Raw genomic sequence first — 25,080 nt, 5'->3', positions numbered from 1 at the left:
CAGTAGACTCTGAGTCACTATTATATTTCTCTGGTGGTGATAATAATTCATTTAAATCATCTCTAAATTGAAGACACTTCTATAACCACTTGATGGGATGAGTTAATAAAACTATTGTAAATAATTCCCATTTTGTTATCTGCTTAAAATGTAATTTTTGTATTTTCTAAATATGTATGCAAGTCTTTACATTTATTGGAGTCAGTAATTCAGTATGTGCTACAAACACATCCAATTTTGATGACTGGAGCAAGGGGGAGGTGTAAGCCTCTGATTTTTGTTGTTGTCATTTGTATACTCCTCTGTCTAACAAATGCAGCTCCTTGGAAACAGAACTTTTTACTGTGATGAGCCTCTTGCCATTGTACCATTTTAAGACCCTTCATTTGTGTAAGGCTTATAAGTTGTATTCATTATGCAGGACAGGCTCTTATAAATTGTCTCATTTGATCAGCAGTTGGATAATTAATGCAGACTTATAACTTATTTAACTGTTTATGCACATATAAAAGAATTTTTTCATTAAAGAACAAGTGGGGAATAATCCACTTGTCCTCTGTAGAGGCTGTGCTTAACAGTTCTCCAAAGAGAAAGGGGATTTCCCCTTGTTTTCTTATGAGCAGAGGTTAATATTTTCTGTGTGTTTTACTTTCCCTGAAATTTTCTTATCTTCTTTTGAGTTGTAGCTTTTTGTAAGGACCCAAAGATGAATAAGTGATTTATTTGCCCCTGGTAAAGGCTCAGACTATTGAATTTTATTAAATTTAGCTTATTTTCTAAGCAACATGGTCAACTTTGTGATATTCAATCTATAATCTCAAGTTAAATTTTGTGTGACACGGTATCTTTAAAATTAAAAACATACTTAAGGAAATTAGTTTTGTGTTTTAAATTAATTTTACTAAAAGGACCCTAGACCAAGCAACAATTTCTTCCATTTCCTGTACTACTCTTGAGGTTGTGCAATGATAATGGCAGCAACAGGATTTTCTGTGGAGCTGGCTTTTTCCATAAGCAGTGTGATGTATTTTATCATTTGAGAAGAAAGCTGGTTTAGAGATTAAGTACCAGTTTTAGTTCTGAAGTTTGGCTTGGGGGGGGTCTACTGCAGTTACTGTATGAATATTGCTTCAATTCCCTTTCTCATAAAGGAGCCCAAAATGCTTTTCTTGGCTTTTCAAAAGAGTGAAATGATAGTCTTCCTGTGGTGGACTGATTTGACTTTAATTTTCAGGAGTCTTGGCATTACAACATGGTAATTGCTGTACTCAGGGTAACTCCCAGGACCTCTCTGAAAGGCCAACATTTTGAAAATTTTAAAATTTATTTTATATCGGAGATGGAAATGTTAAGGATTTCAGTCTCTCTGGAGGTTGAAATGCAAGGATTAATGAGCTTTTGTTTTTTTTGGAAAGTATTGTATTCATTTCTCAAACTGTATTTTTTTGTGTGTGCTGAGCAGGTAAATGCCTCTGCACAGACCAAATCCCAATTTGAGCAGGCAGTTTCTTATACCTAGTTGTGTTGGTTTTAAGTATCACAGCTCTTACATGATGTCATCTCTAGATCTTGTACTTTACAAATCAGGGTGAATACAGCTTTTGTGTGCAAACAGAGGGAGGAGTTTCTTTTGGTCTTTATTCCGTATGCCCTTAAGGCTCTGAACACAGTCCTTCAAGAATTGTTTGCGTGGTTTTCTTTGACTAATTTTAGGGGGAATATGAATGTTTTTTCCTGAGTTTTTGGGACAGGACAAACTATTCAGTAAAATGACTGGAAGATGATGAGTGATATAAACAAAGCCTATTGCCTGTGTCTAGGAAGGTGGAGCATTATGCAGTTGGTAGATCCTTCTTCTTAAAGAAGGACAGAATTGCTTGTCTGAGAAACAGCTTGAAAATTTGTGCTATCTCTGTGCCTTTTTGTTTTTAAATGCTGTGATTCATGTTGTGAAACTCTCCAGGATAGTTTTATTGATTGCCATAGCTAGATGGAGAGAGAGGTGCTATTATTTAGGCGTGTCTTGTCAAATGAGCAGGTCATTCATGCAGCACTTTTAATTCATGAAGGTGTAGAGAAAACCCTTCTTTCAGATGGTAGTACAACTTGCTGAATATATAGTTGTAGCAAATCTGTTAAGACAACTTGAAAATGAATTCACATTAAAAAGAAAAATGCAAGGCAGGAAAATATTTTATGACATAGGAAATGCACTCAGCAGTTGAAATGTTCTTATTTCTGTCATTTCGCTTCTTTGATGTTTCTATTTTTATGACAACAAGTAGCTCAGAATTGTCAGAAGAGTAGCATTAAAATTTGGTGAAAAGCGAAGGTTGAGACTCAGTCTGTGTCATAATTAAGGTGAAAGTAAAACACAGCTGTGGGGATTCTTCATATCCTGTACCGGAGCATAAAAGCGCTGTGAGAGGATTCTTACGTTCTTGCACAAGTCTGCAACGTCCCGTTGAACTTCCATGGTGTAACTTTCCGTGTGTGTGGTTCTGGGACGGCGCTGCCCAGGTGCTGCTGTGATAGCTGAGTGCTCTGAGCAGCTGCTCCATTGCAGTGCAGGTGGGGTGGGTTCCTGCAGGATGTGTTCTGGGGCTCAGCTCTGGCTATTGGGAGTTCCCAGCATGTGCAAGGCTGGCTGCTGCTGCTCTAGTTAGAGATGATGAAATTTGGCCTATGTGGGGAACAGCGTGGCAGTTCTTAACTGTGGGATTAAAATGACTCTTTCCTGAAATACTTGTCACCGAATTTAGATTGTATAGCAGGAAGGAAACGTTTCTCCTATTTGAGACAGCCGCAGTATAGTCTGTATATGACTTTTTCTTTGAAAATTGTTTGAAAAAAATGACTTTTTAAACTGTTGCATTTCACAAAATTTATTAATAGCAATTTTCTTGGGTGAGGAAAATTCATGAAAATTCTGGTCTGAAATTTTACTAGGCTACTCTGGATCTGACTGCTGTGGGGGAAAATAGCAGTACATTTTTATTTTCTGCTGAGATGTCTGTGGCTAACAGTATCTTCTCTGTCCAATATGAATGCTTATGAATCTATAGATATTGAAAATAGTAAGATTGCCATAAATATGGGGGGAAATAGTTGTTTAATTGCTCTTAAAGAAATGCATCCTGTGATACGGGATTGTCTAAAGGATGTTTATAAAGGTCTTGGGCAGGACAGCACCAGTAAGTGCTGAAATCATTATCTGGACAAATCTAAAAGGGCCTGGTGAAAATCTGGCTTACATTGGATAAATAGAGAAAAGAAAAAGTATTACTTCACACATTTTGGTAAAATAGCATAGTGCCTGCAGATGCTTTTGTTGGTAAAAAAGTGCTTTAGTGGAAGCTGAGGTCTGGAACATCATTAATATGTGTGCAGAGGTGGGCACCTGTGAATTTTGGAGCTTTGCAGATGCTCTATACTACACTACTTCGAGAGTGATTCATTCTCTGTCCTTTTCTGAAGCTTTTAGGGTAGCCACCTTTTTCAGGACAGACTTGGTAGAACTTCTTGTGCCATTATATGTGGGGCCTATTTTTTCATTTTAGAATTGCTTCCAGATTTACAGAGCTGTCTTCTGTTGGATGCCAAATAACTTGATTGATTTTTTTGAACGTGTTCTGATAGTTCTATGTCCTTAGCTGCTGCTGCTAGAATGTCCTGCATGGAGATTTTCTCCTGGATGTTGACTGAGATATTTCTGAACTTCTCTTCTTCAAAATATCCTCACAGTTGATTTTGTGTGTTTTTCACATGAGTTATAGGTAGGTGTTGTCTTCAGCTGACATCTAAATGTTAGAACAAAGGGACTGAAACATTTTAGAAATAGAAGCCCTTGTTTGGTACTGCAGTCATTCTCATGGGGTTTGTTGTATTCATTTATTAAATGCTTTTGATTCAGAGAATGTATTTGGTGCATAATCTACTTACTTTGTGTGGAAGAAAAACAGCCTTGTAGAATTTACAGAACTTCTGCCAGGGAGGTCCAGGTCACTGTTTTGGCTATTAGGTAATGCTAGTGTTTTGTTTTGAGACAGCAGATTTAAACATTTATTGTATGAAATTCTGGTATTGTTCTGAAGGAATTAAAAAAAAAAAATCTGGTCTCTTCAAGCTCCTTCTGATTGATGATCTGAATGATGTAGTTAAGCAAGATGACCCTTATTTCTGGTAGTTTGTGTGTTTCAAGTCCTGGCTTTTCTTTACCAGACAGAAAACTCTCCATATTGTTAGAGAGAAATTCTGAAATGGCTCTGACCTGCATCACGTTCGCTTTGCTGGGGAATGTTAGAACTATTGTATGTGGAGAAAAAACTTTGCCAAGGTTGGATTTGGTTATTAAGCATATTCCTTTTGATACCTCATTGTGATACATGTTAATTCTTAAAAAAGTAACTTGGTAATTTGCAGAAAGAAGTAGTATTTAAATTAGATGGAGGTTGCAGTGTTACAGTTGCAGTGTACTTAATATGAAAAATTAAATACCCATCCTTTTATACATGTAAATGGCCCTATATTGTTTTTAGAAACTAAGTTACCACTTGCATGAAACACTCTGGGTAAGAAGTACTGCTCTTACTGTGAATGTAGGTCATGCTTAGAAAATGTGTGTGTAAAATAGAGATCTTGCTTGAAATAATTACAGAAGACTTGATGCTGTGCTGTTAAGTTGCATGCTGCAGGTTGAATATAGCAACTTGGCTTGCTGTTCTTGAGCTGCATAGCAATTGACAGAAGGTTTGCTTATAATTTTGAAGTAAATGGACCCAAACTGCTTATTAAACTGGGAAAAAGAATAATTGCTATTTTCAGTGCCTGCAGAAAAGTTGGGTTTTTTTCTGCTTATTTTCTGAGATTTTAAAATTGTAACAGTGTAACAAAGTTTGAGTCTAGTTGAAATAAAAAACATCCTGTAACCTTGTGATTTCTTTGTTGACAACTCTCTCACAAGCATGAACAAGAAGGGTTCTAAAAAAAATCTTTATTTCTAGAAGTTTACCCTTGGGAATTTGATTGGGACTCCTCAGTTGAGGAGATGACTTTTGTATTTCTAAAATGTTCTCTAGTAAGTGCAGAACAAAGATCTGGGCTTGGTTAACTGTCTCTTTATAAGAGGCCAGAATCCCATTCTCATCTGCCAATATTGTATTTTGTCCAGTGCTATGGTAACAGGAGCAAAAGGTTGTAAAAACATTCTTTGCTGTAAAAATGAGCAGATGGTTCTCTCAGGACACGTAGGGAACAAATCTACTTAATAAGAAGGCACTGGTTTTGATTTTCAGATTTCAGAGTGAACTTTCACTAACTATTTCAGTTTATAATGGTGGTTTGTTTAGTTAATCTCCATCCTGGATTCATTCATTGAGTGCTACCACCACCTTCAGCAGGTGGGTTGTTGGCTTTCAGCAAAGTGAACATGGATGTCAAGAACAAATCGACATGTTGTTGCTTGCTTCTGCCCTCTTTTCAGCAAGCCTTTCTAGGGACAGCAAGGAAAAAGGTCAGCGAGTAGTGTGGGCTGTTGTGATTTTTTCAGTCAGACAAGAATGTGTCGGTGTCTGGGGTGCAAGTGTGTGTGCATTTGAGGTGATGAGACTGTGGCACGTGTGTAGCACTGCAGGGCTTGGAGACTTGGACCTTTAAGTGGCTCTGCAGTAGGCTAGGACATTGTTTTAATGCAGAAAAGAAAGAGGGACAAACTGGGCAACCTTTCATGGATGAATGAGGGAAACCTCTTCTGATTCTTCAGTTCTGTGCTGTAGAGTGATCAGCTGCCACTGCAGCTCACCCAGGCTCTGCTAATTTAGCATAAATCTTTAGGTCTTGGGGTATGCTGCCAATGGTTCTTTTGCCTCCTAGAGGAATATTGTATATTGTAGTTGTTCTGTGAAAGTCTCTTATTTTGATCTGTACTTTTTCATATAAAATATTTTATGGGTTATTTTCCTGTTCTGGCAGATTGTGGGCATGGATCTGAAGACAGTTCATTTCTTTCATTATGTCTGAATTCGTAGCAGCTTTAAAAAATGCCAAGTAAGAATAATTTCAAGTTTAGCATTAACTGGTCGGTGTGAAGGAATCTGTGCAATCCGAATGTATTTATTTCTTAGAAGAGTGACTATGCAAATTCCTGCCCCCCCATTAGTTTAAACCCTCTATCTGCAGCATTTGGAAAGCATACTCATGTTACCTGGTAGCTACGCCTCTTCACTTTTCTTCAAGCTTTTTTAAGCCATAGTTACCAAAGGCAGTTAATTGAAAGTACAACTTCCAGTGTGATAAAATTTGGGGGCTTGCACATGTGAGGAAGTAGAGAAAGTGAATAGGAATTGAAAGACTTGTACTAGTTAGGGTGGTGAGGTGGGGGGAATTCTGAGGCTAACAGGACTGCATTTGCCCTGGATGGGCAGGAAAGGCTTTCCAGCAGCTTGCGTTCCTTGAGCTACCTCGGTCTTTCTGAGAGCCGAAGGAAGTGGAGCTGGCGTTGCTGTGGTAACTGATGTGGGTGTTATCTGCACCCCTGGCAGCCTCCCTGGGGGCTGCTGGCCCCATAGGGTGTGTATCTCCCCCGGGTGTGCTGCAGCTGCACCCTGGCATTTACAGGTGTCCTGCATCTGACTGTTCAGAGGGGTACTTCAGGTGGTGAGCTCTGATGGTGGAGGATATGGCTGCGTGTCCTACTTAGCTTTCCTTGCTATGAGCTTGTGATGTCTGGCAGTGGACACTTGGAAGCAGAATCTGCTTCTGCTGCCACGGATCGCTCTGCCTGTGATTCGGAATCAAAGCCATTAGCTGATCTCAATCACTGCTATGTAATGAATTGGATTGAGAATTTGTAGTGAAAGGAAGAAACTGGCAAAATTGGGAAATAACTCAGTTGTTACATAAACCCCTGTGATTAGATAATATTTGATAAAGCTGAAGTAGATATCCTTTCTTAAAAATGGTAGATTTTGTCAGATTTCAAGAGATAGAAGTAGAAGTCTGTTCATCTGATATGGATAGTGGGGAAAACCATTTGTGCAAATAGCATTTTTGTACAGCAGAATGTAATTACTATATGATTGTAGTTTTTACTTGTGAAAGCCACTGTACATATGAAGTAATTTTTTGCAAATGCTACCACTTGCTTTATTTTTATTAAGTAACTGTAAAATTAAATTTGAGTTTACCAGTGATTTTGACTTGTAAACTCAGTGAACCCTCTGCATACTAAAGCATCATCGGTGAATGAAGAGTTGTAGAACAGGAGGTACATGAGATAATAGAATTAAGGCTGTGGATCTTTGCTGTTTCTGAGGTTCTTCATTCAGAGCGTTTGTATTGGCCCAGCATCTTATGGCCACAAATGTGTTGATACTGTGCTGCTATTAAAGCCAAAATTGGCCTTATATCTGGAACTCCCAAAATAATTATGTTGTAGGAACTAGAAAATGGCCCACTTCTCTGTGCTGTGTTATTGCACAAGAGCTACCAGAGTAAGGTGAAACCTCCACTGGTTTCACAGAATGAGCAGGGGAGCAGGTTCCCTCACTGCTGCTTCCTCTGGAGCAAGAGCAAAGTGATGCTGTGCAGCTGTGATGAATAACTAGTAATAGAGATACATATTAACTATATTTCAGATGTAAACGCATTTGGATGCTAGCATGCTGTTCTTGTGATACAATTTGTGATGCATCCCTTTAAACTGTGTTGCTGATGTGTTGAAGAAGGTTTTTTTATAACCTTGTCTAGTAAGTTTGCTTGAATACATCATGCCCTGTTATTTTTGCATAAGCAGGACTTTGGCTCTGTTCTCGAGGAACAGGAACCCACAAGGTCTGATGAGGGCAGGACGTTTGGGTGTGAAAACTGCTCTGCTGTACTCATGAATGTATAATAAAATAAATGCAAAGTTGGATTCTGGTGATGGTGAAGGGAAACAGATGACTGGTTTGTTGCAGTGGTGCAGGCAGCATGGGAACAGTGGTGCTGGTGATTAGATGTCAGGGTAGCTGTGCTTGTCCACAGCTCCCATTTGCTGTTTTTCTTTTAGGTAGACTGCTATTGCTGTCATAGATCTCAAACCAGTGAGCTAGTTTTACCCTCACTGGAGGCCTTGAATGCAGTACGTATTTTAAAAAGCAGCTTTTCCTTTTAGGAGGTTAGGTTCTGTGTGTACTTCTTTGAAAGGTTGCTTTCCTAGCTGTTAATCAAACCTACATTTTGAGGCTCAGCACAGAACTAAAAACATCAAGTAAATTTACGGCAGTGAAAACAAAAGGCTGCAATTTAATGCAAATGACCTTGTAGAGACTGCAGGAGATTATTGATACAGAGTTTAAGATAGCTTGAAAGTTAGGCAGTCACACTTGTAATCAAGAAGTTCTAGTTGCATTTAGTAAATCATTACAGTTTTTTAATAGTTTGGAAAACAGAATAACTTGGTATCAAGGACTTTACTAGAGTATGAATACGAAGAGTATAGATCATATTCTTTAGCTAGCATGCTTGCTATTAGTAGGCAGATAAATAGAGATAAACTATTCTTACAAATAATTTGTTGAAAATGGGAAGAACTTTATATGATATTAATATTAGTGTAATAAGATGAATGCAATTAACCCCGTGTTTGGAAATTACTTTTTAAATTATTACATTTATTACTTGCTCTTTGAATGTTGTTTGGATTCTAAAATCTAGTGATAGTTTTGATGCATTCTTAATTCTAAACCCAGTATATTCTATAATGATTGTGTTTGGCTTAAATGCCAGTGTTCCTTATACAACTTTGTTGGTTTACTCTATGATCTCTGATCCAAGGATGGTGTGTTTTACTAAATGTAGGACAAACAGAATTCACAGTGCTGTGAGAATAGTCCTAATCCCATTATCAGTTGTAAAGAGAAGAGTTTACTTAAGTATGTTCACATTTAAAGGTGTTTAAATTTTAAATGCACTTTGTGTGAACAGCAAGTTAATTGCTTTCATGGAGATGTTGAGTAGAGCCTTTGGATACACTTGAGGAGAAAGTACTTACCTTTCAGCTTGACAGATCTTGATAAGGTAGGATGGTTTAGGTTGGTAGGATGGTTTGAATAACCTCTGTGTGCCTGGACACCTGTGGATGTTCCACCCACAACTGAAGTTCCATTTAGTGCCGATTCTTACACTGGTTTGTCACTTCTGAGAGCAGTTCATTAACAAAAAAGGAGTTGTGTCACTAGGAGACTTGACATGCTCTGCTCCTTTCTTCACAGATGTGACACAGACTTTTCAAGCAGATTACTTTAATTATAGTTAGCGTTCAGATAAGGTCATGCTAAAGTTATTGTGAAGTAAAAATATTCTATTGCCAAACTCTAGAGCTACCATTTCTACTAATTGTTGTCCAAATTACTGGTCTCAATAATCTTGTTGCTTCCCTGTTTATGGTCTCAGTGTGTTTTGCTGCTTTTGTGTTTTCTTTTGAATGCAGAATAATAGAAAGCTGTCAGAGAACTTATGAGTGGGTTTGTGGCAGGGTATGTGTGGAGAAGTGTTCTCCATTTGCGTCCAAAATGTTGCTTGCTTATGTTGCCTAGCATTTGATTAATTCATAATGTTTAGGGCACAGAGTACATGTAAATGGGCAATGACTATGAGCCCTCCTTAATTTTAAAAGAAAGTTGTATACATCTGAGTAGGGTAATCAAGCAATCAAGCCAGCCTTTTGTCATTCTAAAATAATAACAGAAATAATTACATATATATATATATATAGTCATTATAAAATCATGAATAAGCAATTACATAGAGACAGATGTTTGCACATAGAGGTGAATAGTATAGAGATGATGCTATTACAGTTGACAGGAAGAAAAAAAAAATTCTACTCCCAGCTCCAGGTACTGTGAAATTTTGGTTATATTAAAGAACAGGTAGACTGAGTTTCCCTGTGTCCTGTGTACTAACAGAACACATGGATTGTTCTGCATCCAGAAGGGAAAATTGTTTTTTTTTCTGGTGTCACAGAAATAAGTGCCTTGGAGCTCTCTGGCCCTTAGTTCTTTCTGAAACTCTGGGAGAGCTCGTTTCCTTCTGTTCTAACATGTCAGTGATTGCTTCTGCTTCTTTGTGCCTGTTTCTCCTGTGTGTGAGTGACCAGCTCCTTAGGAATTGGTGGGTACATGTTTTTTGTCCTGGGAATGAGCAGTTCCGGTACTGAAAGAGGAGTGAGGGATATTCTTTAGCAAGTATTTAATGAGCCAGTTTGTTAAAACAGAAAACTACTGTATCTTTCACTGACAGTTATGTAAGTTTTTGGCATGATTTTGACTTAATTATTGGATTAATGATGCTCAGTTTTCTTCTCAATCATTTTTTGTAGTTCACGGAAGGACCTCAGAAAGCACTTGGATGGGCTGAGCAAATGCCATCTGTGCAGTTGAATAAAAGTGTGTAAAATACTTAATTATGCATGAGGCTTTCAGTAACTTCAAGGAATTCAGCAACAATTAAAAGGATGATATAAGAGCTCAATCTATTTTTCACAGGAAAACTGAAGTGTGCTTTGTCAGTATCACAGTTGGGCACATTTTGTACTGAATAATGCAAGCTTGTTGAACTCTAGCATGCAGCTTTTGTTCTTCAGGCTTCTTGAAGCTGATGCAACCTCAGCAGAAACCTGAGGGGTTTTGCTAGCTGGTCGTAAGACAAATGCCAGCTTGGGTTTTTGTTAACAGTAGTCAAAAGGAACAACTGTTAGATTGATTAAGTGAAACTAATCTTCTGTCTTATTTTTAAAATTTTACTATTAATTTTTAATTACATGTATTAAATAGGAGTTTGTTTCACTAAACAGTACTGTTTTGAACAATACCAAGAGATGCTATATGTTGGGGAATTGATTAGTATATTCTGAATATACTTTTTTGTGTAGTTAGTCTGATGTCAAACTCTTCAAACTCAGCTTCCACTTTTATGCCTAAATCTTACTGCGTAAATCCATTGTATATGGAAGAGTTGATTTGAGTATGAATTGAGATTTTTTTCCATGCGGAAATCTGTTTCCTAAAAGATGTAGAATATAATATCCTCCAGAATGAAAAGCTCTATTTTTTTGCCCCCTTTCAATTCAACATGAAGTAATAATCTTAGAAGAATTTTTTGTTGTAGTCATATTGATATTAAAGGCAACAACTTGTGTCTGTCATAAGAAACACAGTTTCTTTCTCAACTCATAGGTCCAGATGTTTTGGCTCATCCAGTAGAGTTTGCATAATTAGCCTGACTGCAGAACTGTGAACTTCCAAGTTGATGATGACTACTGGATAAATAACTTTTTAAAAAAAGTTTTTAGATCTATAGCAGAAAATTAATGTAGCTACAATAACCAAGTAAACTGCCAGTAGCTTTTAACACTTCCTTTCATGCCCCACTTTCACACCTGTCTTTGAGCTCTTTCCAACCCATAGGAAGCGTGGGTTTTTTTTAATATGTTCCTGTCTTTGAAGTCTTTCCTTCTAATTTAGTAACATTGGTAGCTTTCTGAGCATTTGGTAGCAATTTTTCTTTTGTCTAGTTTTATCCAGTTGGATTGATGCTTTGTAAATCTTACTGTAGGTTCACATTGTCTCCTGTCATTTGTTTCTTTGTAGAATTTCTATATCCATTAGTAGATGCTTTTCTGTACGAAATTATTCACGTTCTTAACAGGGGTATAACAGACCTTACCACTAGGATTTGGCTGATCACTCTTTGAGTGGGAGAACGCTTTAAATTCTTGGTTTCTTTCTAGCCCTGCATTTTATGCTCCATATGTGTGTAAGAATTCCTTTTGCCAATCATTCATATAGCCAAATAATTTTGTTGTTTTGGATACCTTACTGCATGTTTTATTTTCTCATCTGCCCCATTCAATATTTGTTTCTTCTTTATAATCTGTTTTTTTAAACTGCTTGTATAAATATGAAAGCTTGTGTTTTCTTTGGCAGGAGAATAAATACTGAGACATTTAATTCCAAAAGTAAAAGGATATTTTATATAGTCAGCAGTCCAGGCTATTTCTTACTCAATTCTGGTAATGTAATTGTGCAGTGTAAATGGAACTTCAGAGTGGGAAGCAAAAGTGATGCCTGGCCTCTGCATCCTGACATGAAAATTAGTCATCTTTACATTTACTGCTGGTTGAATTCCATGTAATTTCTGATGCTAGCAATTTGGTTTATACAATCTAATAAAAAAGTGAACAGTATTTTCAGGTGAACATTTATGATCATTCCTGAGCTGTTAAGATTTAGTGTCCATTATTGGACTGCCACGTGGAAGTGGAAACTGTTACTAATTCTCCAGTGTCTGAAAGGAAGCACACACTCTTGCCTTGTGTATGTAGTACGTGGCTTTTCTGACTGACTGTGAAGTCTGTGCATTTGTAGCTGACTTGAATGACTTTGATCTCCTCTTATCTAAAAGCCCCAGTTTGTATAGTCCCTGTTGTCTGTGCTGTAGCTCTCAGACTGGATTCATCCTGTGAAACCTTTGGTATTGTTGATAACTTGTTTTGTTTTCTGGTGGAGACAAAATAACTGTTTCAGTACTGGGCACTTCCCACAAATGGAAAACGCTCTCCAGAGGAGAGCTGGGCAGAGCCATGGCTGCTGCTGTGTCCAGGTGCCTGGGGAAGCACTTCCTGCTGCAGTAGGGGGACCATCTCCCAGCAGTAGCTGACACTGTCCATACGTGTCCATATGTGTCACATATGTCCATATGTGGCTGGCAGGAGCATCAGATGAGCTCTCTGTGGTGAGTCAAAATGGTGCTCTTCCTGCTGAGAGCAGGAGAAAAGGATGCTGCCTTGTGTCTCACATGGACACCCGACGTGTGCATTGAGAAAAATGATAAAATAATTGCTAAGATGTTGCCTGGAAATTCCATAACATGGCACAGAAGACATGATCTAAGCGTTTCTATTCCAGGCTGTGAAGATGATCCAGCTGTGATAGTCTAGTATTTTAACATTGTGTGAGAAGTCAAAACTGCAAATTTTAAGAGGTGGAGACACAAGCAGCATTCTTAACACAGTTAATGGAAAAATATTAAGGGAAACATGGAACACTGCACAGTTTGGGTGAAGAAAACTGTAGGTAGTGGATGGCTGGAAAAACTGATGTTCTAGCACTTGTTCCAGTGCAATGGAATGCAATGATATTCCAGCACTTGTTCCTTTTCTAGCGAGCTCAACAACTCTGGATAGTTCTTCCCTCTTTATTCTTGATTGTATCATTCCTTGTGTTTCTCTGGCTATGCAGTGGTTTGGATGAGACAAAACTTCTAGTTTGGTTCATGGATTCAGATGATTTTCATTTGGGACATGCCTCCTGGTCCAATTCACTACAGCAGATGGAGTGTACACATGGTGTTGGGGACATGGACTGTGACAGGTACTGCTGATTAAAGTAGATCCTGAGTCTCCATCATATGAGAGTTGCTCAGACCATCATTCACCGAGTTGTTTTGCTTTTTCTTTTTGGCATTTACATAGTTTTACTAGGGGTAGTGTTTGCAATTTTGCATGCCAGGGAAGATGATGGAAGTGACTGCAGTTTAAAACAATCATTTGTTTCTAAAGTTAGTTATAAACTAGGTCAGGTATTCAGTCTGCCAGGCGGCCCTGCGTAGGCAGTGGAACAGGTATGTTAGGTCCAGGAATGAGAGGATCCCTATATTGGCAGTGTTTCAGAAGGCTTGCTTGTCAAACAATAGCTTTGATTTCTTAAATTAATTATCCATTAAAAAAAAATACAGATCAAACTGATCTAATAGTTGAAAGCATTGCTTTCCTAAGAGTTGTGCATGGATAGATGTTATGAGCCTGTATTTTTTCACAGACATGCATAATTTTATGTGTGTGAGTGCTAAAGATACTTAAAAACTGAAATGGAGAGCTACTCAAAGGTTTGCTTCATGGCATTTAATTTAGGTGGGGGCACTGAAAACGCTGGCTACCAGAGCTGGATCATGCTGAACACAATGTTTCCCGAGAACTGAAGGGCTTCAAGTTAACGTGCCTAAGTATCCACAGGAAGAAGTCTTCTTGTTAAAATGAACATGGAACATGTTTCTCTTGTTTTTGATATTTTTCACAGAAACAGTATTCCACAGGTTACTGAAACTACTGTAGAGAGTCTTACCAGTTTGATATCTTTTTCTTTCGCTAGAGAATTTTGGTAGGTATGGATATGGAAATAACTTTTTGTCTGCCTTACAGTCTGATGTGAAGCATTCTGGCTGGTATTTTGGTGCTAGGAAGATCAAGAGTATCAGAACTTAGACTGCCAAGGATTATATTTGAATTTTGTTTACTGATAACTTGAAACCATTATCTTATTAGCAGAAATCCCTTTATTTACATGGTTACATACTCAGTGAGCACAGCAGCATTTGCAAGCAATGTGATTTGGTGTCCATGTGGAGTGTAAATAGGGATTTTGTTGCACAGGAGCATATGATAACAATCTCTGGAAATCTGCTTATCAAATTAAAAGATGGATTTCATGCTAAACACAGCTTAGCATTTCAAGTTAAATTTTAACTGACATTTATTGTTACGTTTCTACAGGGGAACTTAGGATTTTTCTGTAAGTATTCTAGAATTTTTACTATTGCTGTGAGTTATTCAAGTTTTCATATTTGAAAGTTTTCAGGGTAAACATGATTGTTTTAAAATGGTGTCACTAATTATTTTTTGTTCTTTTGAAATGGATAGACAGGAGTAGGTTCAAATAGTCATTTTCATTTGAACAGATTCTTCACAGGAAGAAAGTTCAAACTTTCATTTTGCTATGCCAAATGTGAGTGGAGTTTCCCTCAGGGAATTTTGGGCTCTGTAAAAAGGCATGTAGACCAAATCACAGTTGTTACCAGCTGAGTACATGAATTAGGCACCTCAATCAAATGGGGTTTTGCACTAATAACAGTTCCAAAGTAGTTTATAGTATTGTTTTATGACATCTTTAATGCAAATGAACATTGAGAAGTCAGTTCCTTATTGGTTTGAACTGGGGGTCACTTGAATTTAGCTATTAGGTTACATCCCTGGAAGGACTAGCTCTGAACATGGATTCATACTTGTGCTTCTTTAAGCAGAAAAAACATAGCAGAGGTCCATAATACTTAAAATTAGAGGTAGTTTTCCTTTTGTTCTCCAACACTTCATCTGTTAATGAAGAAATACTGTGTTTGCTGGATTATACTCAGCTGCTCTGGATATACAGTGTACTAATGGAAATCAGCATTTTCTGCTTCTATAAATAGATTGGCAGCAGCTGCAAGGCAAAACAGGCGAGCTTCTGGTCATTTTTATTATTGCCATTGAGAAATGGTTTGAATAGCTGTGGAGCGTGCCTGCTGCAGGGGAGTAGTGTGCAGGCTGAGCTGGGGATATGAGCAGGGAGAGGGGAAGAAAGAGTGTATTCTATTGAGAATAGAGGTGAAGAGCTCGATGTTCCTTCGTTTGGGAGTCCTGAAGTTGAGTTTCAAGGTCTTTTGTGTAGAAGACATACTACTCAGCTGGTTAAAAGTCATGAGTTCTTAAATAAAACCTGGGAATAGCATTTTTCTAACTTCTTGATAGTGGAATATAAGGCAGCATTTATAATTGTGCTCTCTTGGAGAATATCCTCATGCTGTGCCTTGAGAAGCTCCTAAAATTTTCAGTTCCTTCTTCTGTTGGTCTTGTTTTGTCTTCTGCATTGGAGAGAAACACAATGAAAAATGCTCACCTCTTGCAGCATTCCTCCTTCCTGCCCCATGGAGGCAGCTCTTGGATGAACAGCAGCTGCAGCTCTCCTCCTTCCCAGCAGATGAGGAACTGGTACCACTGCAGCCTGCCAGCTGGCCAGCTGAATTACTGGAGTTTATGGACTCAGGAAGTTGCCAAGAAAGAGAAAATATTGATTATGTTTCATGTGGGCATTTAATTGAAGTATTGTGCCTGTGTTTACATGTGTGGAATTTTTTTTTCCCCCCCATCAAAGCTAGCAGTCTTCTTTTAAGAATCTTACTACAAGGTCTTGGGAAACATTGAGCTGTAGGAATTGTTTTCCTGAAGTACAGATATGCTTACTTGATGTGTTTCTCCATGTATGTATAATGCAATGGATGTTAGGTTCAGCTTGTGCTGGAAGATATGGAATGACTTTATATTCCCTCTTTAATAACAGCACATTTCTTCAATCTTGATACCCAACCTAAGTGGATAATATAAAAAGCCAAGGAAATAATGAAATACAGTATTATAATGACAGGTGGGAGTAGAGAACATTTATCAACTGTTGCTTTTAAAACAGCACCATCAACCTGTGAGATGGCTAAAGATCACCTAAAAGTGAAGCTCACTGTATACTGAAGCCTTGGAAACTAGAAAGTTTCTTAGCATCTTAGTTGTATGTTTTACCAGTGCTTTAATCTGTATTTGTACTGAATTACATCTTCGTGATATTAACTGTTTTTCAAGGAGAAACACAGAACTCTAACAATGAGATTCTTAGCTTATTAGTTTATTATTTTTAATGCTGTTTGAAATGTATGTATGTTTTTGAATGTCTAATGGATGTCTTGTCTTTTGATAACCAAAATACTTTCAGGTTCTCTGCTACTAGAAAAATGGATCATATTCATTTTTCATAGAAAAACGTATTGACAATGTGTCAAAGTATGAAATGCTTAAGAAGAAAACATGGACTTAATCTTTTTAAAAATTATTCCTCTCACACTGTATTCAGCTTCCATCTTATGGGAATAGAATTCATTCACTGAATGACCATTTGTGACAACAATGAGGGCTAAATGATTAGGAGAGATGAGGAATATGCTGTTTGGCAGCTCCTTGTAGGTTGTTATGGGTTATAAATGAAGTACCAAGTTTAGAAAAACAAAACAGTTCTAAAACATATAGAATCTAGGAGAAAGAAATAATAGGTGTGTGTGCTCAGAGTGCTTTTCAAGCACATTGCTTAAATACTGAATAAGAAGTTGGACTTTTTTCAAGAAAAATCCAGGTATATTTCAAGAAAAAAAGGAGCTTAATTCTTCTTAAGAAAGTGAGATCATTGTCTTTAAAGACAGGCGAAAAGAGTTCATTCCAGTAATCTTTGCGTGAAAGACTTTATACTAAATAAACCTTTTCTTTCTGTTTTTCAGTCAGCAGATAAGCAGCGAGCCCTGGAAGAAACCAAAGCCTACACAACCCAGTCGTTAGCAAGCGTAGCCTATCTGATCAACACTTTGGCCAACAATGTTCTCCAAATGCTGGATATCCAGGCATCCCAGCTGCGGCGCATGGAATCTTCAATCAACCATATCTCACAAGTGAGACTTGTTTCTTTTGCCTTTCATATTACATAGCAAGTGAAACTCTGAACTGACGTCTTGTGAGCGAGAAGAATTTCAAACAGGAGGATGCATTTCTTCTCATAGTTGTTCTGGGATTATTGGGTATCATCATGTGGGTCTATACCAGTATGAGCATTTTACATACCAAAGCAGGTTAAATGCATTCTCAGGCAGATTATTGTTTGGAGAGGGGGTCATTCTGCGTAAGTGAAAAGCACATAACACTTTCTAATGGTAAAATGAGAATATTATATTAAGAAATATGAAATGGATGGTGGGAAACAGTACTCGTCATCTTTTTACTTTTGCTGTAATACTGGCATCTAATGACAGCAACACAGATGACAAAAATAGTTTGCTCCTGGCTTTTCTTAATAAAATATACTTTGCAGTGACATGAACAAAAGCCAGAATTAATGTTTCAGTTTGTGTATGGCTGCAGAACTCCTGCCGTTGTTTGCAGTTTTTTTGAGCAGCAGTAAACTAAGCTGCTATGATCAGGAACCCAGGTTCAGTCACCACACTGATGAGACAATTTTGACTGCCAGAATGGGCTGAGAATGAATGATAGATAAAAGTGGAGATTTACCAGCCACTGATGGATTAAAAGAAAAATTTTAAAAAAAGATACAGCAGTTCCTGGGTTTTGTATCTGTTTACTGACTATTTTGTCTTAGTTGACCAGTATATTTTGACTACTGGGGTTTCTTGATCTCCATGTGATAATATAAATTAAAATAAAGAATATTGTGGTATTTAGAAAAACATTTGCAAATAGGGGCTGTGTAAGGTAGGAAATAAGTAGATGGATTGGATCTATTAGAACCAGTAAAAGAAGTGAGTAATTTTATGCTGGTTTAGTGGGCTGAATTGCCTCTGATTGGGTCAGAGGAATCCCAGGGCAAGTACAAAGAAAGAGGTGGGGAGGATTTTCTCTTCTGATAGTGCTGTGCTATTAAATTGCCTCAGTTGTCTCATGGATCTGCATAAAAAATAAGGTGGAAGTTTGATTTCTTCTGCTAAATGTTAATCATTGTGTGGACAAGTAAATTCATTTTTTCCCCCCCCCAGAAAGTTATGAATTACCCTGTGTATGCCTGTGTGCTGTATCTATCTGTGTGCTCTCTCTGTGTATGTGCTTCTCCACAGGCTAGTGCCAGCTCACACATCTTCCAGCTGCTTCAGAGCCTGATGCAAAAGACAGTATATTTTGCATTTCAGGATTGCAGAAAACTAATTTTGTCACACAGTTTCTGTAAAGTAGCTTTTGTGGAAAGGGCCATAGCATTTTCATTTTTTTCCTCCCGAGAAGCTGACATTTATACATATTGAGAGCTAGGTTAGATTGTCTTTGACCTTTATGCAATACAGCTAGTTATTTAAAATAGAGCACTAGATTAGCAGTACCCAAACACCTAATAAAGATGTGTCTGCAAAATTTCATAGGTTGAGCTTGAACAACCAAAAAAAAAAAAAAAAAAAATCTGTGATGGTCTTTTTTTAAAATACTGCCATAAAATTGAAAATCTAGTTTGTTTGGGAGGATTTTTTGTGTGGCTTTTGTGTTTTTTTTTTTTTTGAGCCTGCATCATCTGTATGTAGGATGCTCCTCAAAACTTTATGGAAGAAATTATATCAGAAGAGCAGACAGTATTTAAATTTTGGATGTTACATACATTAAGTGTATTGATCCAAGGAACTATATTAAGCTGATTTAATTAAGTCTTTGGAAATGGCTTCTTCCCATAATGCCAGTGTTGTAAATTAGCATGTTATCTGTCTTAATTTCCATGGTTGTTTTTCTTAAAAAGTTTAACGTACACCGTATTTTTGTAAATAAATAATTTTTTTCAAGAAATTCGGTTATACTTCTGAAATTAGCCTAATCTGCAGAAGGTTTCCTTGGTGTTTATGTTGGGTGGAAAGTTTACTTTTTCTAATAGTACTGAAAATGCTGTGTGGGGTAACACCTCACTGCCAAATTAGGATTTCAGCCAGCTTTTTTTGAAATGAAGTCAGCAACATAGAACAGAAAACAGGTTGGTTTTGGCCAGTAGGTCTTGGTGTTTAAGTTAGGAGAACATTATATGCAAGTTGTGATATCTGGATGGAATCCTCCTTTAATTCTGATTTGGGTTTCCAAAGAGAGCAGAATAATTTGGTGCTTGGTACAAAAACTTTTCCTAAAGTGCTTGTTTTGTTCAAGTAGCTCAGACTGGGAGAGGTGTGATTAAGTTAGTAAGATAAAATGCTCTGGGCCTCTGTTCATTGGTAGAATGCCAGTTTATATCCCTTTCTGTGTTTCTTTCTCAATGCCAACCTAATCAAAGAGCTGAAAAGGCAGCTGATAATAATTTGTGCTTTTTCAAGTTATATATAAACTATGAATAAGGAAATTGTTACTATTGAAACTATTTTTATGCAAGTGATTAAATCCTGTTGGTTTAAAAAATAGAATTACTTTGGTTTGGTCTGAAAGCTGATGAATCTATTCTTACTTGCCTTCTTAAACCTTGTCCAGAACTAGATGATACATAGTGTTTCATATTTGACTGAGAATTTAAATCTTAACTCCAGATCATATGTACAAATATTTATACTTATTAAAAATCTTTCTTGCAGCTTTCAAGTTAGCAGCCACTGTGAAACATTACTAACATCCAGATTCTTTAAATTAATCTGGCAGATTTTCAGGTTTTAATATTTGTACGATGAGAAATGCTTTTTTCTGGTTTAGTTACAGAATCTGTTACTTAGCAATGTCATTTTAAAAACTCTGCTGCTAATTCTATAAACAAGCACGTTATCATAAAGATGAGTGGCAGTGGTGAATTTTCTCCTGTGGCACTGTGTTGTGGGGAGGTCTGCTACATCCTTCCCTTACAGAGCTGACTGCCACACTCGTGGCTGTGGGAACAGGCACTGAATAGATTGCAGGCTTGGATTCCCTGCAGGCAGCAGGTGCTGCTTAGCTGGGCTGTAGCAGCATCTGTGAACTGCTCACTCTCTGCAGGGAAGTTCACTTGGACTTTCCACTGAAAAGACAATAAAAGTTGGTGACTTTTCTCAGTTGTCTTATTCTTGCAAGGCACAGGAATAACAAAACATGTTAAAAAACGGTGATGCAAGGCCACTTTTGCACAGTGCATGTTCCTGTTTATGGAACAAGTCGCATTTTAGCAGCATTATGATCTCTTTCTTTGTGTATAAATTGCATGCAACTTGAGGCAATTAATATCACATTTCTAACACATCAGAATTAGGCAGTTACTAATTTTAAAGTAATGATCCAGTTTTCAGGGTAATTTGCAATTCATTTGAATTGCATCAAATTAAAAAGATTAATAAAAAATAAAAGTCCAGCAATAATATATGTAAGCAACGTTTTCTTCTGAGATTTTTTGAAACTGAATTTTAAAAGGCCAGACTGATAGTTAATTCGTACATTTAAATTAGAATGGTTTGAGAAGAGGAAGAATTGGAGTTTTGTGGAGACTCTTATCTCTGAAATTTCACTGTTATTTCACTGTTATTCAGACTTTCAGCGTGCTGTTGTGGTTTAACCCCAGCTGGCAACTAAGCACCACGTGGCTGCTCCCTCATTCCCCCTTAGCAGGCTATGGGTAGGTAATCAGAAGGGTAAAAGTGAGAAAGCCTGTGGGTTGAGATATGTGCAGTTTAATGATGATGTTGATAATAATAATAATATAGACAACTGATACCGAAGAGAGAAACAAAACCCAAGAAGAAAGGCTGCAAAGGAAAGCAGCTGCTCAGCAGCAGCTGAGCCCAGCCCAGGCAGTCCCCAGGCAGCAGTGCCCAGCCAGGCTCCCCCAGGCTGCTGCTGCTGCCCATGGGCCACGTGCAGCGTTGTCCCCTGGCTCAGCAGGGCCAGCTGTCCTGGCTGTGTCCCTTCCCAGCTTGAGGGGCACCCCAGGGTTACCCAGGGCTGGGTGGGATGGGGAGCAGGAAAGGCCTTGACTCTGCAGCCACTGCTCAGCAGTAACTAAAACATCCTGGAGTTATCAGCTCTGTTTACAGCACTAATCCAGAATATCACCCCATACTGTGAAGAAAATTAATTGTCCCAGCCAAAACTAACTTCAGTTAAGTGCTGCTTTAATGCTTTGAGAAATTTTGTTTACCGGTAGAAGAGAATATTTCTCAAAACTCGGTGGCTTTTAATTGAACTTGTAAGTGGTGTTAACTTTCCCAGAAATTATTTCTGGTTTTTTTGTTTGCTTTAATATTTGCAGAGCTTGAGACTGGTTTTGTTGAATTCAGTATGAAAACCTGATGTTTCAAAATGGCCAGAAAATTCGTAACAGAAAAAAATGCAGTGGTTCATACTTATTTTTCCCCTTATGCTCTCCCTCTGCTATTGCAGGGATCTTGGAAAGCACATGAAAAGATTATAGTAATGAGCCTAACCTCTAACAAACAGTCACTTACAAGCTTTTGCCAAAGCTAATGGAGCTATGTGAAAAAAAAATTAAAAAGCATAGTAATGCTGTCGGGAATCCAAAATTTCTTGTTAGAAAACAGGGTTTTAAGTTGCAGAAGGGCAGAGTGTATCCCATCTGCTTTTCCTTAACAGAGTTTTCAAGCCAGGTGTTTTGTTCGTCCAGCTCTAACCTCAGAAACTTTTCATTAGAACTTTCTAAACTGATGAATACACATTTTGGTGCGTTCTCCTGCCTTGATAAGGGATTTATGGTATTACTGGAGGTAGTAATTACCTGTGTGTTGAGGATAAATGTTTGCATTTCCTTCAGTAGCAGGTTAATCTTTGTTACCTCCTCTACTAATGGAATACCGCAGTGTTCCTTTGTGCTATTTTGTGGCTGTATTAGGATCTCATGACTTCCCTAGTCTACTAAACAAGGAAATGAAAGGTTTGGAAAGCTGCCAGCATAATGCTTTTCAATACCATTTTAGGTGCATGGACCAGAATTAGGTGCAGTTTGTATACTTGTAGTCATTCCATAGCTATTCAAGTTTAAAGAGATGTTCTGAATCATAATACAAGAGAAATCCCACCAGATGAGCTTCAGGTTTTAATTAGTTTTTGTGTACTTCATTGTTTGTTAACTGTAGTCATGCCTCATGATCGTCATAGTCCTTAAGGAAGGTTGTACCCCTGGCTCCTATTGAAAACCCACTCTTCATTCACAGCAACAGCTTTGCACAGTGCCAGGATACCATTGCTACAGTAAAATGAGCATTAAATATCTATATCTGCATTGTATTAATAGATAATTACATAAGAAAGTACTGAAAGAACATATTCAAAGTTGCAGAGTTCTAGCTCTTGAAATAGAAAGTGAGAAATTATCTTGCCAACCCTGCACTAATGACTTCCTTTTTGATTTGTGGATTGAAATTGAAATTACTGGCTCTGAGCGCAATACCCAAGACATGAAACTGGTTTTGAAGGACCAGATTCGGACCCATAAGATTTGGATATTCCAGTTCATCCTGAGGTCTAGCTGCTGTAGCAGCTGGAGTTTTTTAACATTCTAGCAAATGGTATCAGGGGCCTGTGAGACAAAGAGCATACAAGAGTCGTGTCTCTGCAGTTCTCCAGGGACATGTCTAGACCACACATAAAGTCTGCAGTAGAGACTGAATTTGTCAGTGGTGTCAAACATGACACTGTCCTCCCAAGTCGTTGCCATCACATATCTTCAGCTTCTTAAGGCAGTATGTGCCCTCGGAGTGGTGAGATGAGTCTGTAGACCATCTTTTCCAGAATGTGTGCTCCTGTTCCCTGTGCTGCAAAAGCAAAGGTCTAGTACAGAGAAGGGATAAAAACCTGAGATGGAAGATGAAATCTTACATCTTAGCTTGATGCAGAATGATGTACTATAGGTACTCTGGCCTGGAAAATGTTGGTGTGCTCTGTTTGCACTTGTGCTTGTACCATAAATATAGCACTGTAAGAGCTGTGAAGATCTGATCTGCACTGCTGTATTGAGGGTTGGTGCACAGTCCTGGTCATCTTGGGGAGCTTCAGAAAGGACCTTGGCAAATTCATTGGAGAGTGGTTTAGTTGTTAAGTAGTTTCAGAAGTATATTTCTGTTACACTTGTGTGAACTGTGAATTTCTGCAGAATTTATGTTGGCCAAATCTGGGTGGGTTGTTGTGCAGGTGTCTCAGATAGTTTAACTACCCCCATTCAATTTCAAATCATTGCTCAACAAACTTGAGCTTTCCAAAGAGAGATTTGCCAATGCATTTTGACCTTAAAATCTACTTTTCTGTTTCTTTATTTTAAGAAATAGCTATGCACCTGTAGTGGAAACTTTACAGTTCTAGGCAGGTGGAACTAGAGGTGGCAGAATGTACATGACAAAGCTGTAGTCAGTGCTTAATTTTAGCAAAGTTAAAACTTGAAAATATGTTGCTGGGAAATACTAGGCAATCTTGATGATAGTATTGTAAGCTCACATATAATGTAGCAGATATTTCCCTGGAAATAATGCAAAGAAACAACTTCTTGGAAGTAGTCTGTGGGGTGGTTGGGTTTCTAAATTTTTTTTTTGAAATTTTAAAAGTTGAGGTGATTTGTTCATGATTAGCTTGCTTTGCTATCAGTAGCAGTATAAAACAGTGCAGCCAACCCCACTGCCCCAGGGCCTGCCCACAGAATAATAAAATAGACAAAAAAGTGTGCTAGGAAAATGAGTTCTCATTTATACCTGTTCTCCAGTTATTGCAAAGCCTGGTTTAAAACTGTGAAAAGTGTTTCTGGTGCCGTTCATGATCATTGAAGTGGCAATAAGAAATCTGTGAGTATCTAGAAATCCTTGTAGCGGTGTTTCTGGCTGTTTATACTTCTGGTTTTTATCCTGGAGCTAAAACTTTTGTTCACAGTTTAGCACAGTTTAGTTTATTTTTTTCCTATATTGAAAGCTGCTTTTTGAACACGCAATTATTTTTGGTTTAAATAAGGCAAGGAGCTCCATGGCCCATGATTTAAGAGATTATATTTCCCCGGAAGACATAAATGGACTTTTTGATAGGCTTTTCTTACTCTTGTTACCTAACAAGATTCTGTACATGTTTTTAGGCAATGAATTGTCAGCAGAACTTTGTTTTACACCATAGATTCTCCTGTGGTATTGATTTTAATATATGAAGGAAGGGATTTCCAATGTTTGTCCTCGGCATCCAAAGGGAAGACAATGGGCTTAACTTTGGCTTTATTGTGGATAAATTAGTATGGAACACATTCTAAAATCTAATCATTGATTTGTGATGAGTAAGTTGTAATGACCAAAATACTTTCTCTGTTTGTCTAAGTGAAATTTTATTCTATCACAGGCTTACCAGTCCTAATTTATCAGACTTTTACAATGTAAGAAAACTTGCTTATGGTATGTTTTTCTGGTCTTAAAATTAAGGTTTGGGAAGGCATCCTTACACTTCATCTAGTTGAAGCCCATGTGAAAGACAAGCTTAGAGAGCAGTTGTAAAATAAAAAAGGGTAAGTGAAGGAACCTTATATAAAACAGTGTCAGTAAATTGATGTGCACTAGTGAGAATGGAAAGGATTTTGTGAAACTGAAAGAACGAGGGTAACAGAAAACCCAAAGAACCCCCAGCTATTAGTGTGGCTTTAGAGGTGGCAAATTCAGCAGTAAGTTGAAGAAAGATGATGTAATCAAGTATATGTAGTGATGTGTTTAGTACAGTGTAGAGATCTTCAGAAC

The 25,080-nt window shown here is 37.8% G+C and overlaps 1 protein-coding gene across 50 annotated transcripts in view; it reads left to right on the top strand.

Moving 5' to 3' along the window:
- Positions 1-25,080, top strand: part of ABI2 (abl interactor 2) — a 59,738-nt gene that overhangs the window by 9,283 nt on the left and 25,375 nt on the right. For 36 of the 50 annotated variants that reach the window (XM_062498693.1, XM_062498697.1, XM_062498685.1 and 33 more), the window contains exon 2: positions 17,173-17,340. The exons of 9 other annotated variants lie outside the window; for them this stretch is intronic. In XM_062498693.1, the coding sequence (XP_062354677.1) occupies positions 17,173-17,340 (168 nt within the window). Of the gene's footprint in view, positions 1-9,952; positions 9,984-17,172; positions 17,341-19,132; positions 19,136-25,080 lie in introns of those variants that run through there. 5 more of the 50 variants (XM_062498673.1, XM_062498659.1, XM_062498650.1 and 2 more) reach the window with 3 other exon arrangements.

Source organism: Cinclus cinclus, chromosome 9 (genome assembly GCF_963662255.1).
Source record: "Cinclus cinclus chromosome 9, bCinCin1.1, whole genome shotgun sequence".
Lineage (NCBI taxonomy): Eukaryota > Metazoa > Chordata > Aves > Passeriformes > Cinclidae > Cinclus > Cinclus cinclus.
The sequence above is the reverse complement of the archived record's forward strand: the minus strand, read 5'-3'. Positions and strand labels throughout refer to the sequence as shown.